At 38.7% G+C, this 18,570-nt stretch overlaps 1 protein-coding gene across 2 annotated transcripts in view; it reads left to right on the top strand.

Annotated features, from left to right (window-relative positions):
- CEP152 (centrosomal protein 152) overlaps window positions 1-17,613 on the top strand; it is a 129,695-nt gene extending 112,082 nt beyond the window's left edge. The window contains exon 27 of one of the 2 annotated variants that reach the window (XM_068535972.1): window positions 17,538-17,613. In XM_068535972.1, coding sequence (XP_068392073.1) covers window positions 17,538-17,545 — 8 coding nt within the window. In that variant the 3' untranslated portion in view covers window positions 17,546-17,613. Of the gene's footprint in view, window positions 1-12,544; window positions 12,664-17,537 lie in introns of those variants that run through there. The other variant, XM_068535962.1, reaches the window with a different exon arrangement.
- Window positions 17,614-18,570: the final 957 nt, after the last annotated feature.

The following is an 18,570-nucleotide window of genomic DNA, read 5'->3' as shown; positions in this document are numbered from 1 at the left end:
GTATATGCATGCAGCCTTCCACTCATTTGCAGACTTTCTCCCTGCAAATTTTAAAATTAGTCTGCCCATATCTTGTCCCAAATTAGACCACAGTTTCAGGCAAGCAGAACTGTAGACTTTCCTTGTTTTTGTCCCTCTAATTTTGCTGTTTTTTCTCACGACTACCACTGGGCATGGGCTCTTTGCCTCCCACTCCAGATCAAGTCTGCTCTCTCTGCCAGAGAAGCTGTTGGTTTTCACTGCCATCCCTACCCTGTTAGCACTTCCACACCCATCAGGCTGGGGAGCAGAATGGGGGTAGCTCAGGTAAGAATGCCTCAGAGTCCCACTCATCTTCCAAAGTTCAGTAGCTTCTCAATTTATTTTTCCCTTTGGTTTATTTCCGGAGCCCTGAAATGGTTGTTTTTGACTATTTTTTCCAGTGTTATAGTGATTTTAGGGGGAGGAGAGGGACTGCTGACCTCTTCACTCTACCAGAAGTTCTCTTATTATAAGTATTGGTGTTCAATCTCAAAATACTTATTTTTCCTCTATTTTGTTCAGTATTTTATCTTGAAAAACTTCACAATCTATAGAAAATAAACACCTGTGTACTTTTCATTTAGACTTACCAATTGTTAAATTTCTACATTTGCTTTATATTTATTTGTCAATATACATACATATGCATATATGTAATATATAATTTTTTCCTTAACCATGAAAGTTAGTTGCAGACACCATGACAATTCATTCTTAAATACTTCAGCATGCATCTCCTAAGAACAAAAGCTTTTTTTTATATATAAATATAATCATATTTAGGAAATTGAATATTGATAAACATATACACAATCTATATTCAAATTGTGCCACATATCACAGTAATGGGTTATACTTTTTTTTTTTAGATCTTTGCTGTTTGCCTTCAAACTGAGGACTCATTGCTTTTCTTCCATTATGAAAAATGCTCAGCCATGAATTTTCACTCACCAAATATTTATGAAACATAACAATTGCTTGTTGATGTTCTAGGGGGATTCAACAGTTACTGAAACGGATGTGTTTCTATCCTCATTAATTCTCACATTCTAGTTGGAGGAGACAATATATATGCATAATTTATGTAGTACTTTAGAAACTGGTAAGTGCTATGGGGAAAAATAAGGCTAAATAAGAGGAAGAAGGAATGGGAGGGTAGAGGTCATCACAATTTTAAATGGAATAGAGGGGTTAGGTTACACTGATATGGTAACGTTTGGGTAGAGATTTGAAGGAGATGAATATAGCTTCACCATTTTTAGATTGTCTACTTCTGAAGTTGTTATTACATATAATCCCATCCTCTGTCTCTCTTAACTGTTATTTTGTGCATTTTTATCTCTTCCTGTGCTGCTTTGTGGAATCCTCAGTGTCATCTTCCAGTTTGCTAGTTCTGTCTTTGTTTATTACATTTGTTGGGTTTTTTATTTCACGTCCAAGATTTCTAGTTGGTGTGTTTATACCTACACTTTTTGCTTCTTTTGTTTAGTAATCTTGTTTTTAAAAAATATTCTATTTCCTTATGTTTTTAGAGACTTAAAATACTTTAAAGTTACTTCTAGAGTAATTATTGATATCACTTGGGAGTGAGGTCATATTCAAATTGTTGCTTTCGTTGCCCTTTGTAGAATTAGTTTCCCCATGTGTATGGAATTCTAGGTTGCAGTCTAACTCCTTCTGAGTTGTCTCTCACCATCCTGTCTAGATTTTTGTGGTTGCTTCCACCTGGACCCTTGGGTCCCCAATCTAAGATCAGGTCTTATATAGGTGGTTTATGATCCATTAGGGTTATTCTAAATCTAGTCACTGAGCCAGCAGGCAGTTTGGCCCAGGTCCTGGCTGCAAGGCTCTGCCTGTATCCTCCAGGCTCTCTAGGTGCACAGCTTTTATATAAACTGTGGTCTCAGGTAGTGATTGTAGTTTTTCAATCTCTACTTTGGAGTTCTACTTGGGTTACTAGTTTAAACAGTTATCTTGTCCTTTGTCCCCTTCAAGTAGGATGCTTTTAGTCCTTGCTATTCTGAGGAACTCCTGGCCACCTCTACTGCTTTTGGATCCGGAGGAGGTAGTACATTACTTTGAAGTCCTCAGAGATATCTTGTTTTTTTTTTTTTTTTAATGTCTTTTTTCTCTATTTTTTCCCAGCACTGCTATGCTGGCAGATGTTGGGTACTCCCCCAGTATTAACTTACAATGCCATCAATGACCTAAAGTCTGCTTTGCCATGAACTCTGTGACCTTTGACTATTTTCCTAGCATCTCTGGGCCTCAGTGTCTGCTGTCATTAAGGTTTAGGTATATCTCACAACTGGCTAATGATTCAGGTAAATTACATCTAAGAGTACATGAAGGAGAGTAGTGGGAAATACAGCTGGAAAGGTAATTTGAAGCTAGATCATGGGTGGTCTTGAATCCCAAAGCCAAAGAATGAGAAATGTAGTTCATAAAAAATGGAGAGTTGTTGAAGGTTAGGTAGCATGATTTAGAGAGATTAGTGAGGCCATGCTGTAGGGGGGCTTGCGAGGAGCAGAGGAAATAGGGAAGGACAGGAGGACAATGTCCTGGTATGTTTAGGTAGGAACAAGGACAAAGCCAGGGTAGAAATAGTTGTGAGGAAGAGGTGACAAGATTGAGAATATTACAGCAACAGGTTTAACAGGATCTGCTGCCTGACTGAATACAAAGTCAAGGGAAAGAAAAGCACCAAAAGGGGTTTAGAGCCTGGGTGATTGTGAAGATTATTGTGCTATCAACAAGTATTGGGAAATCAGGACATGGTGAGTTTTAGTGGCTGTGCCTTCCATTGAATACTGCAGTGCCTGGTCCTTTGGTGGGTACACTAATGATAACAAAACTATACAGACTCTAACTTCATGCTGACCACTGGCCAAGCACTTCGTTAGCTCATCTAATCCTTACATCAGTCTTTTGAAGTAGGCTTCATCTGGGCACTTTTTTTTTTTTTAATTGAAGTATAGTTGATTTACAATATGGTGTTAGATTCAGCTGTACATTATAGTGATTCAGTTTTTTTTTCTTTCAGATTAAATTCCATTATAGGTTAATACAAGATATTGGGTATAATTTTTTAGGCTAACAGTAAGTCCTTCTTGCTTATCTATTTTATGTATAATAGTTTGTATCTGTTAATCCCATACCCCTAATTTTCCCTCCCACCCCTTCCCTTTGGTAACCATAAGTTTATATCTGTGAATCTGTTTGTTTTGTATATACATACATTTGTATTATTTTTTAGATTCCACATATAAGTGATATCATATACTATTTGTCTTTCTCTGATTTGTTTCACTAAGCGTAATATTCTCTAGGTCCATCCACATTGCTGCGAATGGCAATATTTCGTTCTTTTTTTATAGCTGAGTAATATTCCATTATATGTACATACCACATCTTCTTAAGCCAGTCATCTACTGATGGGCACTTGGGTTGCTCCCACGTTTTGGCTATTGTAAATAGTGCTGCTGTGAACATTGGGGTGCATGTATCCTTTTAATTAGTGTTTTCGGTTTTTTCCAAATGTATACCTAGGAGTGGAATTGCCGGATCATAAGGTAGTTCTATTTTTAGTTTTTTAAGGAACCTTCCTAACGTTTTCCATAGTGGCTGCACCAATTTGCATTCCCACCAACAGTGTATGAGGGTTCCCTTCTCTCTGCATTCTCTCCAGCATTTGTTATTTGTAGACTTTGATGATAGCCATTCTGACAGGTGTGTGGGTGATGCCTCATTGTGATTTTCATTTGCATTTCTCTAATTAATTAGCTATGTTGAACATCTTTTCATGTGCCTGTTGGTCACCTGTATATCTTCTTTGGACAAATGTGTATTCAGGTTTTCTGCCCATTTTTTAACTCAATTGTTTGTTTGTTTTTTGATATTGAGTTGTATGAGCTGTTATATATTTTGGATATTAATCCCTTGTTTGTTGTATCATTTGCAAATTTTTCTCCAATTCTGTGGGTTGTCTTTTTGTTTTGGTTTCTTTTGCTGTGCAAAAGCTTTTAAGTTTGATTAGGTCCCATTTGTTTATTTTTGCTTTTCTTTCTTTTGCCTTGGAAAACTTATCTAACAAAATATTGCTATGATTTATGTCAGAGTGCTTTGCCTGTGTTCTCTTCTAGGAGTTTTATGGTGTCATGACTTACATGTAGTTCTTCAAACCATTTTGAGTTTATTTTTGTATGTGTTGTGAGGGAGTGTTCTAATTTCAGTGATTGACATGTAGCTGTCCAGCTTTCCCAACACCACTTGTTGAAGAGACTGTCTTTTCTCCATTATTTATTCTTGCCTCTTTTGTCATAGATTAATTGACTACAGTTGGATGCGTTTATTTCTGGGCTCTCTATTCTGTTCCATTGATCTATATGTCTTTTCTTGTGCCAGTACCACACTGTTTTGATTACTGTAGTTTTGTAGCATAGTGTGAAGTGTGGAAGGGTTATGCCTCCATTTTGTTCTTTTTCCTCAGATTTGCTTTGGCAATTCTAGGATTTCTGTGGATTCATATAAATTTTAGGATTATTTGTTCTAGTTCTGTGAAAAAATGTCATTGGTAGTTTGATAAGGATTGTATTAAATCTGTAGATTGCTTTGAGTAATATGGCCATTTTAATAATATTAAGTCTTCCAATCCAAGAACATAGGATATCTTTCCATTTCTTTGAATCATCCTCAGTTTCCTTAATCAACATTTTATAGTTTTCAGAATATAGGTCTTTCACCTCCTTGGTTAAGTTTATTCCTAGGTTTTTTGGGTTTTTTTAATGTGATTTTACACAGTATTTTTTTTACTGTCTCTTTCTGATATTTCATTGTTAGTGTATAAAAATGCAACAGATTTCTGTATATTAATCTTGTATCCTGCAAACATGCTGAATTCATTTATTAGTTCTAATAGTTGTTGGGTGCAGACTTTAGGGTCCTCTATATAGAATATCACGTTATCTGCAAATGGTGACAGTTTTACCTCTTCCCTTCCAATTTGGATACCTCATTTCTTTTTCTTGTCTGATTTCTGTCACTAGGACTTTCAATACTATGTTAAACAGAAGCAGTGAGAGTGGGCATCCTTGTCTTGTTCCTGAATTTAGTGGGAAAGCTTTCAGCTTTTCACTGTTGAGTATTACTTTTTGGGTAAATGAAATTGACACTTAGGTTAAATAATTTGCTCAAGGTTAACACAGCTAACACATGGCAGAGCCAGAAGTCACACCCAGGTCTTTTTTTTTTTTTTTCTTTTTAATAAACTTTTCACTTAAAAAAGGTTGTAACGATAGTACAGAGTCTCCATATACCTCTCACCCAGATCCCCCTATTGTTAACAACATCCAGCGTGATGTATTTGCCACAACTAAGGAACCAATTTTATCTAGCTTTTTTTTCCCCTTTTTTGATTTACTCCAGGGCCCATGGTCTTAATCCCTATACTGTCTTTATTTGGATTGGTTTACGGGTGAGTTGGAATTCATTTTAAAGGGGAGTTCTTTCCTCTTTCCTCTCCTTCCACTTTTCCGCCCATGCTCCCATGAAAGAAAATGAGTTCAGCAGGCTTCTCCACATGTAAAATTTGTTTAACTTGCTTTCTTGGTAGGACGTAGAATAAAACCAGGTCTTTAGTGCAGATTTATGGACTAGGACATTATATAGAGGTCATGTTGCAACTGTGAATTACCAACACAACTGGAAAACCCATAATACAATGAACCATCTTTTGTAATTTTAAAATTCAACCAGTAGTGATTCATCTAAAATGAAAAATTAAAAGACATTTAGAAATTTCTTAGCAGTAAATATGCCATTTGAAAACTTCTTGATATTATTATAACAACATTTTTCCTTAAGGACCAGAACAGGAAATTAATTAGAAATCAAAATGGTGAATGGCATTGAAGAGAAACTTCTTTATTTTTAAAAGTAACATAAATGGAATGGCTTCTTCCATAAAATTCAGGAATAATATGGAAACTCTGTGATCAAATTAAATCTTGTGCTCTTGAAAATGTTATCTAATGAGTAAATTGAATAGAACTAACAAAAAATGTGGTTTTAAAAATTGTTTTGTTTTGATTCAGACATAGTCCTTGCCTGAAAGATTTTGTTTTCTCACAACAAATTTGATTTTGCAATTTTATTAATCATGTTGCGTACATTATGTACTGGACCAAATTCTGCTTCCTATACTTCTCTGACCTTATGAACCCTAGAAATTCAGTTCATTTGTAAATATAAGAACATAGGGTGAACCTAGTTCATGCATTAACACAATGGCCCTATAGGTATTAATGGGGTTCATTGGCTGCCGGTGAGTCTTTCCAGAGATGTTTTTTTAAAATGTACAGTTTCACAATCTAGTCTGCAAAGTCTCCAAGACTTTGATTATTCATTAAACAGTTACTTTGATTCTTGGATGCTGAAGTATTCACATACTAGGTTTATAACCTTCCCAGGAATGAATTCAAACTTCTGTTTTAACTGGCTAAAAGTTTTTCAAAATTCTTACCTGCTGGGTTTCTTAAGGCTTGGCTCATGTATAAACACAAAGTAATAGCATATGCTTTGGGGTTACCTATAATGGACCAGTTACCATATTAAGCTCCGTGCTTCAATTTTGTCACAATCCTTCCAACAGCCTTTCAAAGTAGGTTTTATCATCCTCATTTTACAGATGAGAAGGGAGATTGAAAGACATGAAGTGACTTATGCAAGGACTCTCATCCTGTGGCTGAGCAGATATCCAAAGTGGCCACAGAGTTACAGCAAGGTGGCTATGAGCCCATATGCTCACCAAGCATTGTCTATAAACCAAAACCATATATCTCTAACATTGATACTCCTTCTTCTCCCTGAATATATGTAGATGTTACTGTATCATAAATTAGAGGCCTCCATTCTAAAAATGGTTAGGAGTTGCTGCGGTGTCCCAAAAATGCTTTCTTAAAACCAGATTAGGTCTGCACTGAAGAGCTCAAATCCAGTTAGTCCAACAGACTTTTCTCAGGTTAGGAGACTGAGGTAGTGATTAGGATCAGACTTTGGAATCAAAAATGGTTCGAATCTTTATTCTATCACTGATCAGTGAACTTAGATTTCACATATGAAAATGGGTATATTAGCTGACACTTGATCGTAAAGCCAACATTACTACCTACATCTTCCTTGTTGGCAGCAAGGAGGGGGCTCTGTTTCTTCTCCTTATGACTTAGTCTCAGTTCTAGAGTCGACTCCTGTTTGGTGTGAGCTAATCACAGTGGCCCCAATTCCTGTTTTCTCTGATTGGTTTAGGGGTGGACCTACGATTCAGTTCTGGACACTGTGATATAAGGGAAGGGCTAGAGGGCTTCTGGAAAATGTTTCTGCTTAGGTCGTGCCCTTTCCATACTGAAAAGGAGAACTGACCTACAATGACAAATGTGCAACTTCTAGATCAGTGGTGAGAGCCACTTTCTAGATATCTCACCTACTGAAAGCAAATTGTCATCTTCCAGTTGCCTTCTGAATAAATGGGGTAGGAAGTTTACTTTTAAAGGTCTTTTCCATGGAGCAAATCAAATTATTTACATATATTTGCCCACTCTGAAGCAAAAAATGAGCACCAGTAGAAATTCCGAACTTGCTCAAAATCAAAACATGTAAGATTAACCCAAGAGGCTTCCTTAGGAGAAATGAAAAGTTCTGTTGTTCTTGGAAGAAGTCTTCAAGGATTATAGAACCAAACACATATGGGTATGGGCACCATAAGATAAAAAAAGATCTCAGAAAAATGAATATGTTTGGTCTCTAAGCTCCTCAGAGTAATTAACATGTTGCTGTAGCTGACAAAATCTATGGCCAAATAGATAGAAACTTGCAAGTTGAAAAATTTGGAATCCTCTGACTTCCCACCTCTGCCTAAGACTACGAGCAAACAGCTGCTCTCTTCCTCCTTCCCATCAGCCTGCTTAGAGTCAGACTCCCAGAGAAGGTGCAGAGATAAGTGGCAGAGGGGCCAAAGCCCAGCGCCAGACTTAGCTTTCAAAATGTTCCACGTGATGAAGGCTCAATTCAGAACAACCTCTTGGCCAGAGAAAGGGTTTTGGAAACAGCAGAGTGGCTAACATTCTTCATTCTTTTGTGCTCATTTTCCAGCAAGGACAAATATTTGATTATATAATGAAGAAGTTATGTCTCCTGGCACCCAAAGAACTGACCTACAATGACAAATGTGCAACTTATTAAGCAAATTCCATTGAGCCTGCAACACGTACTAGTCATTTTCTCAAGACACGTAGTTGCTTTACACCAAGAGCCCTTTCCCAATGCTTCCAGCTGGCAAATCTCACTCTCTTTCGGATCCATTACTTCGTAATCACACAAAGCTTCTCTGTGGGTTTTTTAAAATAGAAAATAACTTGATGTGCTCTCATTCCCCTGTGCTGCCATGATTCTAGAGACCATAGATAATCATTTAAGCCCAAACCCATAACGTACATTTCTACTGGAGAAAAACCAGAGAAAGAGAGAGTCCCTCCCTGATGTCTCTCATATGTATTGCCTTCTCTGCCGTGGGTGCAGCTTTGTTTTCTTGATTGAGATGCACATCCTAAGCAGAGATGTCTGGTTTCTATTTAAATGGCTACAAAATGTGTTCCCTTTGTTCTGGAGTGCTCACTAAAGCTAGTCCAGAAAACTTGGCTCTATATGTTATTGGAGTTTTTCCTTTTCCAACAAAACACGTGGGATGGATGGTCGTGCCAATGGTGAGCACAATCGCTGCAGCTCATTAAGTTAACTGGCACAAGTCCTGTGTTTGCTGAGGAGGAATAGAATCATAAGCGGAAATACCTCTACGGGGAGTAGCGCGTCGCTGTCATAACAGGTTAAGCTTTGGAGAGGCTTAGGAAAGAGATAAGGATTGCAGTAGCTGTCTGTTCTGTGTATTTTACCTGCATCCACGGATGTGTTGCAGTTGTAGTAGATAGAATGATCAATATATATGGTGAGAATTTGTTCATAAGCGAGTTTATATTGTATTAAAAATACTAATATACACAAATGGTAGGTTGAATGCTACAAGATGTATAGTGAAAAGCCTCCTTTCCAGCTCTGACCCCAGTTCCCTAGTTCTCCACCTTGAAGCAGAATGTGTTACTCTGCAGTCTATGTACACATATAGCCCTTATTTTACATAAGTGGTAGCATATTATATTCACTGTTTTGTACCTTCCTTTTATATCAAAAAGTTTAAAGCAAGTGCATGAACAACAAATTGTCATGTTTTTTTAATGCTCAAAAATAATGAAAACCTGAAAATAGTGAAAACTGGATTAAAAAAATCAGTCACATAAGTATGGGGTGGTTCTTCACAGATAATTTATGACTGGAGTGTAGGGTGACTTTCCAGTGAGGACAGCCATCCTTACCCCAAGGTTGGATGGAAGCAACCTGGCAAAGGAGGACAAAGCTAAACATAGGTGTCCCCTGCTAGCCTTCCCTTCCTCATACTGTCCTACTCTGTCCCTTCCTCCAGACCTTCCCCTCTGTGCCTTTTCCACCATCCATCCTGCTTGCCCACCCCTCTTCTGCAGATCACTCACTCAGTTCTTTGCATCCACTCTTTACTACCCCCATCTCTTCCACCAGACCATTCTTCTGGATTCCTTGACTAGTGCCCTTCCTTGCTTTTGAGGTCTTCCTTCTTTAATTGGAAGGCAGGAGCTGTCTGTGATATTGGAGGTCATGAGAAGGACATTAAGGGTCACAGCAGGCTGGGTCTGAAGAGGGTGACATTGAGCTGGTGTGAAGAAGGGGGTTCAGGGGCTGGAATCAGGACTGCCTTCCACTGCGTTCCCTGCCTGCTCAACTGTAAGTCGTATTATCTGCCAGGGTTCAACCAGAGAGGCAGAACCAGTAGGAGGGATAGAGTAGAAGGTAGGTAGGTAGTTAGGTAGATAGATAGATAGATAGATAGATGATAGATAGATAGATAGATATTAAGGGATTTATACAAGGAATTTGCTTATGCAATTGTGATAGCTGGATAAGCAGGTCCAAAGTCTATAGGATGGGCAGTAAAGAAGGGAAGAATGCAGCTTTAGCCATTGTCCATAGGCAGGGTCTCTCTTTCTTATAAGGCCTTCCAACCTGTTAAGTCAGGCCCACCCAGGATAACCTCCCTAATTTAAAATCATGATTTTGTATGACTTAAAACCACTTAAATCTGCAAACTCCCTTTATAGCAGCACCTAAATGAGTTTTTGATTGAGTAACTGGAAGAAGGTATGTGAATGCAACAAAATGTCTGCCACTTTTCCTTCCGTCTTCCAACTCTTGCAAGAGAATATCTTTCATAGCCCACTGTATCCAGGAACATATGAGAAAGGGAATTCTGGGTCACACAGTTTAACCCAAACAAACTGAAACACTATGAAATCATCACAAATAGTTAACATGCTGGGCAGTTGCTAGTTAAATGTCCCAGTCCTCAACAAGCCAGATGCACCCTAGAAGAACTTGCAGCTTTATTTTTGCTTTACTGCTGCTTTTGTAGTGTCCTAAAGGAATGGCATGGACAAAAGTAGGACATTCTTTACCCTGTCTGGCTTCCAGTTGGGTTTGGCCAGTGGTGGTGCTGGCAGGAGATAGGAGGAAAGAAGAATGAAGTCCAAGTGTTTAATTCCCTGGCTCCAGCCCTTGGATTATCTCAGGATGCTTGTGTCCCTGAACTAAATGGAATGCTTACCTCAAGGCATCCTTCTCTACACCAGCACTTCTCAAGCCATACATGGTGAAGGACCAGGTTTGGTTGTTTTCATTTTTATTTCATCATGGACTGATCTTGTTTTTCTCTTATAATAAGATATTACAGGCTTGGTTGTCTCAGCGATGTTAAATTGTTATAAAAGCTTTTAACTACATTCTCTCAATTTTTACGCTCTCATCTCATTGTAGACCACTAATTTTGCAAACTGGAACCTGTTCACAGGCCACACTTTGAGTAGCACTGCTTTCCATGACTCACTCTCTCTGGGTCAGCGTAATCTCTCCCGCCTCTCATCTCATAGAGCTTGGGGGTAGCGTCAATCCAGTCGTTACTAGCCCTAGGGTTCCTTCATTAACTCTTATGGTTGCCCTGCATCTACATCTTTGTAAATAAGCCATTCTCAAATCATCCTATTTTGATTATTATATGTTTCCTGTTACACTGCTCTGTTTTTTTAAAGCATGTGAAATGGTCAGTACTTTTACCATCATTTACTAATTTCTCAATTCAACTTATTTTTCATTTAATATTTAACTGACATGGCTCATTAAAATTTCGTTATAATTTTCTTAATCTATGCACTATCATTGAGTTATTTAGATCACAAACTTTGGAACACTAAGACCATGCTTTGAATCTAGAAGATTTGAGTCATATGGTATACTAATTTGAGTCTGAGCTCTCTCTGGAGGATTAGTGGCTTTCCTGAAAGCTGTTTGCAAGAGGGACCTAAGTACCTCCGAGGAGATAACTTATCCTGATGGAAGAGGGAGTTCTCATAATGAGAGAGACATTCTGAATATGGCTTGGTGTTTGCCTCTCAGATTAGTCTGTGGGCTAATGCCTGAGGCCTTTGGATGACAGTGCAGTTGTATTTAATCACCGAAAGCTGGTTCATGAAAATCTTTTAAAAAATCGACAGTACAAGATAGCATACCTAACTACTCCCTCTAACAATATGTAAAGCAAAGGAGATAGTAAGTTGCTGGCAGAGGTGGTGATGCCAGGGATGTCTGCAGTGTCCTGTGGATGTGGTACAAACTGTAGGCATCAGAACATCGTACAGAAACTTATCTGACATATGTGTGAGTTTCTGGACTTCCTACGTTTGCTCACATAAAGGTCAGATAAGTATGTCCCAAGTTGTGCATGGGGACAATTAGAATTTAAATTTGAATTTCAGATAACAAATACCTGTTTAGTATAGGTGTGTCCCCAGTACTGCATGGGACTCACACTAAAAAATTACTTGTTCACCAGAAATTCATATTTAGTGGGGGCATCCTGTATTTTAAGTGGGAACCTTAATCATTAATCTTCTGTCCTTGGCCATAAATGTAGGCACATGACTTAGGCCTGGATGGGGCTCTGCATAAGGCTCAAGCTTGGGCAATCAGTCTGCCTCTAGGATTTTATTATTCTGGTTGTTGAAAGAAAGAGACACTGTCTTTCTGGAATGAAGTCAGTTTTGAGATCCTCCTCCATTAGCCAAATGAAGGAAACAGTATACTGTTCGAATACAGTACAGGGACTCTAGAATAAAATGATAGAGAGAGAGAGGCAGACCTGGTGGCATTGTACACAACATAATTTGAGTTGGATTTCTATCCCTTGTAACTGAAGAGTCTTGCTTCATATTTGGTGACTCTGGAAAGATTACATAAATAGCTCCACGTCACACAGTTAGAAGTCACTTCATCTTTCTAGGGTTTGTCTGACTCCAAAGTTAATGCTTTCTCTACTTTATCGTTCTGCAACTACTAGGCAACTAAAAAATTATGAAACCCTGAAGAAAGAGAGAACACGGTGCGACTGAATTCTTCTAATACCTGGTCCTCTGAGCTGAGTCTCCAGTGGAGCCCCACCAAGGTCCTTCTTTCTCCTGCCTCTGTCCTTCCTGTCCGTTGAAACTGGTTCCCTGATAATAAGAACGAGAAGCCCAGGTCTCCTAAAACTACTCTGAAAGAGAAGATGAACTAATTATATTAAAATTATAGTTCTTGAAAGTAAAAATATTAAAACACTAGGTCAGGGGTCTCTAATCATCTTAATGTGAGGGGACCTCCCCACCTAAGGAATCTTTCCTTCAGCATTCAGAGTGCAAAGAACTAGGAACACAGATAAGGTTCTGAGGTCTCTTTAAATATTGAACTAGTCAAGTGTTGGGAACACTGGAGTTGCTCCGACCTTTCATTAAGAATTAGTTGTTCAGATGAAGTATCTTCTGAATTAAGGATTAGCGAATCTTTTGGCCACTGTAACTCAGTTGTAAATAAAAAGAAAGCTGGAAATAAAATAGGTACCCTAGTTCTAAGGAACTGTTCTTGTTCCGTTAGCCAGAGTACAAAGAATCCCTAGCCCCTGGCTTGGGGCTATATTCCACAGAGCAGAAGATTTCCACATGGAAATTGTGATTCCCTCACATCTTTGTATTTTAAAACAATTAACTGGGATTGATCAGAAACAAGAGACATTAGGCAACAGTTGCAAATATAATTTATGCAGGATACCCAAATTGAGTTGTGGTATGCTTTCATCTAATGTTTTACTCCCCTCTAGTGGATTTTTATATAGCACATGATACCATAAGTATGGTATAGGATAGCAGATTTTAGAGGAAAAAAAAAAATTTAATGTATTTAAAGCAGTTTATGTTCTATAGAATTTCTGTGCAATTCTGTAGAATTTCAAAGATTAAAAAAAATTAAACTTACGAGTTCTGTTAGTTCATGCTCCTCACTTTGCAGGTGAAGAAACCAAAACCCAGAAAGGGGAAATGACTCACCCAAGATCACATTGTTGGTTTCTAACAGAGCCTCTCATCACTAACGGCAATATTGAACATATAAACCTGTTGTTTCCATGGAAATAGAAAGCCTACACATGTCCATTCAGATGGTAGTAAACTGGGGAAAGAATATTGTCTTGGAGGAAATTGGAAATCAAGCTCAGTAAGTGTATTATGGGCTCTGAGCACTCTGGAGGGGAGGGGCTTGCACTGGTAAGGGAAGGTTAAGTGTTAACAAGGACACCTAGAGATGAAAATACTGACCAGGTAAGCCTGTTTGGCATCCTCTTTGCTAGTGCTAATGGGTGCAATACCTGCTCAGAGGTGTCCTTTGGCTTAGAGACATTTCTGTTTTATAGTCTGAATCTGACTGTAGTTTTCAGCTCTGCTTTATTCTCCTGAACTTTCACTATCATTCTCCAAAGAATTTCTGCTTCCCTCTGCTCTCCATATAACTGTAAAGTTTCATTTTTTTTGTATTGGAAGTCTCCATTTGAGATACAATACTAATATAATTTTTAAAACTTCCTATTATATTCTCATTCAATATGGACAATATATTAAAATTTTAATATTCTCTCACAATGGTGAGTCACTTCAAGAATGTCTGACTAAGATCCTAATAGACCAGTCTTCCCACAGATAACAACTGTAAACTCTGGAGAAAACAAAACAAAACAAAACAAAAAATACCTGAACAAAATGAAACAGATTATGGTGACAAATTAGCATTTGGAAGAAGGAAATAGCAAAGGGTAGTTTCCTTTGTTTTTACAGCTTTTAGCCTCAAGGCAGATTACATTTCACCACGTGGAGCAGTTAAAATGCCTATAGAAAACCAATAGTCTTTCTGGCCTGAAGAATCAGAGAACAGAGTTTAAGGCAACCTCAGGCACTAGAAAGTTAGGGAAGAATCCTAGCAATGAGAAAGTCAGAGAGGGGAACCAAAAATTCTGTGTAAAAATTGTGCTAAAATCTCTGCTGATGCCAAATTCTGCATGAATGGGCCAGATTCTAAGTAGCTTAAATAAGAGTAGAATGTCTGCAGTTTAAGTCCATCTAAGTTACTTACCTGCTAAACCAAAACAAACAAAAAAACAAACGAAAAGTAATGCTCTTCTGAGGAATGTAACAATACAGATTCCCCAGATAATGTTCACAAATGTCCAGGATACAACCTTAAATTACTGAACATAATAGAAACAAACAAACAAAAATATGATCTATTCTTGAGAAAAATGACAGTAAACAAAGATAATACCAAATATGATTCAGTTGTTGGAAATAGCAGACAAGGATTTTAAAGCAGCTATTATAACTATACACAATGATATAAAGGAAAATATACTTACAGTGAATGAAAAGATACAAAATTTCAGTAAGGAAATAAACCGTGGAAAGAACAAAATATATTCTTAATTGAAAAATTACCGGAACTATAAAATTTACTTTATGAGCTTAACATCAGAAGGAGATGCCAGGGAAAGAGCCACTGAACTAGAAGACAGATCAACGAATATCTAATCTGAATTACAGTGAGCACAAAACACTTAAAAGAAAGAAATAGGACCTCAAGGATTTGTGGTACAATATCAAAAGGTTAACATATGTATATTTGCAGGCCTAGAAGAGAGAACAAAAAGTAAGTGGGACACAAAGAAACATTTTAAGAAATAGTGGCCAAAATACCCCTAATTTTGTGTAAACTATAAATTTACATTTTAAAAAAGCTCAGCAAACCCCAAGTCAGAGCACAAACAGCTGAAAACTAAGGATAAAGAGAAAATCCTGAAGGCAGCCAGAGAAAAACAATACATTACATACAGGGGAACAATGATTTGAATGACCACTGAAATCTCAGAAACAATGAGGATGGAAGACAGTTAACCAACATCTTTAAAGAAATGCAAGGGAAAAAACAACCTGTCATCCCGAAATTCTATATCGACAAAAATATTCTTCAGTAAATGAAGGTAAATAAGGATGTTTCAGATGAAAGAAAGCTAAGGAAATTCAGAGAACTTGTGATCATAACTGCACTAAAGAAATGCTAAAAGAAGTTCTTTGGGCTGTAGGGAAATAAGAGCAGATGGAAACCTAGTTCTTCAGAAAGGAAGGAAGAAAAGAAGGGAAAACATCAGAACTGGTCAGTATAAAATAATTTTTCTCCTAATTTGTTTAAAAATACATGACAGTTTTAAGCAAAACTTATAACGTTGTCTCATGGGTTTACAATATAGAGTTGACCCCTGAACAACACGGTTTTGAACTATGTGGGTCCACGTATAAGCAGGTTGTTTTCAATAAATATATTGGGAAATTTTTGGAGATTTTTGAGCCAATTTGAAAAAACTCACAGATGAACCGCACAGCCTAGAAATATCAAAAAAATTTAAGAAAAATTTGGGTATGTCATGAATGCATAAAATATATGTAGATACTAGTCTATCCTGACAAAAGCATAGGGTGAGTGATGCCCCTCTCTTCTAATTGGTGAAACTGTATCAGCCTATCATCAAGGTAAGTGTTTTTAAAAAAAATGTAGCAATGCTTCTGATTCTGTATTATGAGTATGAACTAAAACTGTATGCCATAAAATTTTATAATGATGTATTCAGTAGTGTATAGATTAGGCTACTGTGAAGCAAGTGTATCAATTACACTCAGCTACTATAAAGCTACTATAAATTATATTGCTGCTGACACACTAGGAAACCCCTACACTGGAGGAGATGGGGGATGGAGGGGGGGAAGCTTCGGAGCCACGGAGGAGAGTGTAGCAGTAGGGTTGCAGAGGGCAAAGTGGAGAGATTCCCGCACAGAGGATCAGTGCCAACCAGCATTCACCAGCCTGAGAAGCTTGTCTGCTCACCCACCGGGGTAGGTGGGGGCTGGGAGCTGAGGCTTGGGCTTTGGAGGTCAGATTGCAGGGAGGGGACTGGGGCTGGCTGCGTGAACACAGCCTGAAGGGGGCTAGTGCACCACAGCTAGCTGGGAGGGAGTTCAGAAAAAGTCTGGAACTGCCTAAGGGGCAAGAGACCATTGTTTCAGGGTGCACGAGGAGAGGGGATTCAGAGCACCGCCTAAACGAACTCCAGAGACGGGCGTGAGCCGCGGCTATCAGCAAGGACACCAGAGATGGGCATGAAACGCTAAGGCTGCTGCTGCAGCCACCAAGAAGCCTGTGTGCAAGCAAAGGTCACTATCCATACTTTCCTTCCTGGGAGCCTGTGCACCGCCACTGCCAGGGTACTGTGATCCAGGGACAACTTCCCCGGGAGAACACATAGCATGCCTCAGGCTGTTGCAACGTCACACCAGCCTCTGTCACCACAGACTCGCCCTGCATTCCATACCCCTCCCTCCCCGTGGCCTGAGTGAGCCAGAGTCCCTGAATAAGCTGCTACTTTAACCCCGTCTTGTCTGAGTGAGGAACAGATGCCCTCAGGCGACCTACATGCAGAGGTGGGGCCAAATCCAAAGCTGAACCCCAGGAGCTGTGCAAACAAAGAAGAGAAAGGGAAATCTCTCCCAGCAGCCTCAGGAGCAGCGGATTAAATCTCCACAATCAACTTGATGTACCCTGCATCTCTGGAATACCTGAATAGACAACGAATCATCCCAAAATTGAGGCGGTGGACTTTGTGAGCAACTGTAGACTTGGGGTTTGCTTTCTGCGTCTAATTTGTTTCTGATTTTATGTTTATCTCCGTTTAGTATTTAGAGTTTATTATCATTGGTAGATTTATTGATTTGGTTGCTCTCTTTTTTTAATATATAGATATATATATTATATATTCCTTTTTCTCTTCGTGAGTGTGTATGTGTATGCTTCTTTGTATGATTTTGTCTGTAGAGCTTTGCTTTTACCATTTTTATTTTTAGTAATTTTTTTTATTTTAATAACTTTGTTTTATTTTTCATTATTTTTCTTTCTTTCTTTTCTTTTCTCCCTTTTCTGCTGAGCAGCAACGTAGCTGACAGGTTCTTTGTGCTCCGGCCGGGTGTTTAGGCCTGTGCCTCTGAGGTGGGAGAGCTGAGTTCAGGACATTTGTCCACCAGAGATCTACCGGCTCCATGTTATATCAAACAGAGAAAGCTCTCCCAGAGATCTCCATCTCAACGCTAAGACCCAGCTCCACTCAACGACCAGCAAGCTACAGTGCTGGACACCCTATGCCAAAAAACTAGCAAAACAGGAACACAACACCACCCATTAGCAGAGAGGCTGCCTAAAATCATAATAAGGTCACAGACACCCCAAAACACACCACCGGACGTGGTCCCGCCCGCCAGAAAGACAAGATCCAGCCTCATCCACCAGAACACAGGCACTAGTCCCCTCCACCAGGAAGCCTACACAACCCACTGAACCAACCTTAGCCACTGGGGACAGACACCAAAAACAATGGGAACTACGAACCTGCAGCCTGTGAAAAGGAGACCCCAAACACAGCAAGTTAAGCAAAATGAGAAGACAGAGAAACACACAACAGATGAAGGAGCAAGGTAAAAAACAAGGTAAAAACCCACCAGACCAAACAAATGGAGAGGAAATAGGCAGTCTACCTGAAAAAGAATTCGGAGTAATGATAGTAAAGATGATCCAAAATCTTCAAAATAGAATGGAAAAAATACAGGAAATGTTAAACAAGGACCTAGAAGAAGTAAAGAGCAAACAAACAATGATGAACAACACAGTAAATGAAATTAAAAATTCTCTAGAAGGAATCAATAGCAGAATAACTGAGGCAGTGAAACGGATAAGTGACCTGGAAGATAAAATAGTGGAAATAACTACCGCACGGCAGAATAAAGAAAAAAGAATTAAAAGAATTGAGGACAGTCTCAGAGAGCTCTGGGACAACATTAAACGCACCAAGGTTTGAATTATAGGGGTCCCAGAAAAAGAAGAGAAAAAGAAAGGGACTGAGGAAATATTTGAAGAGATTATAGTTGAAAACTTCCCTAATATGGGAAAGGAAATAGTCAACTCCAGGAA

The sequence above is a fragment of the Eschrichtius robustus genome, chromosome 1 (assembly GCF_028021215.1).
Source record: "Eschrichtius robustus isolate mEscRob2 chromosome 1, mEscRob2.pri, whole genome shotgun sequence".
NCBI lineage: Eukaryota > Metazoa > Chordata > Mammalia > Artiodactyla > Eschrichtiidae > Eschrichtius > Eschrichtius robustus.
This window is presented reverse-complemented; position numbering and strand designations above follow the sequence as displayed.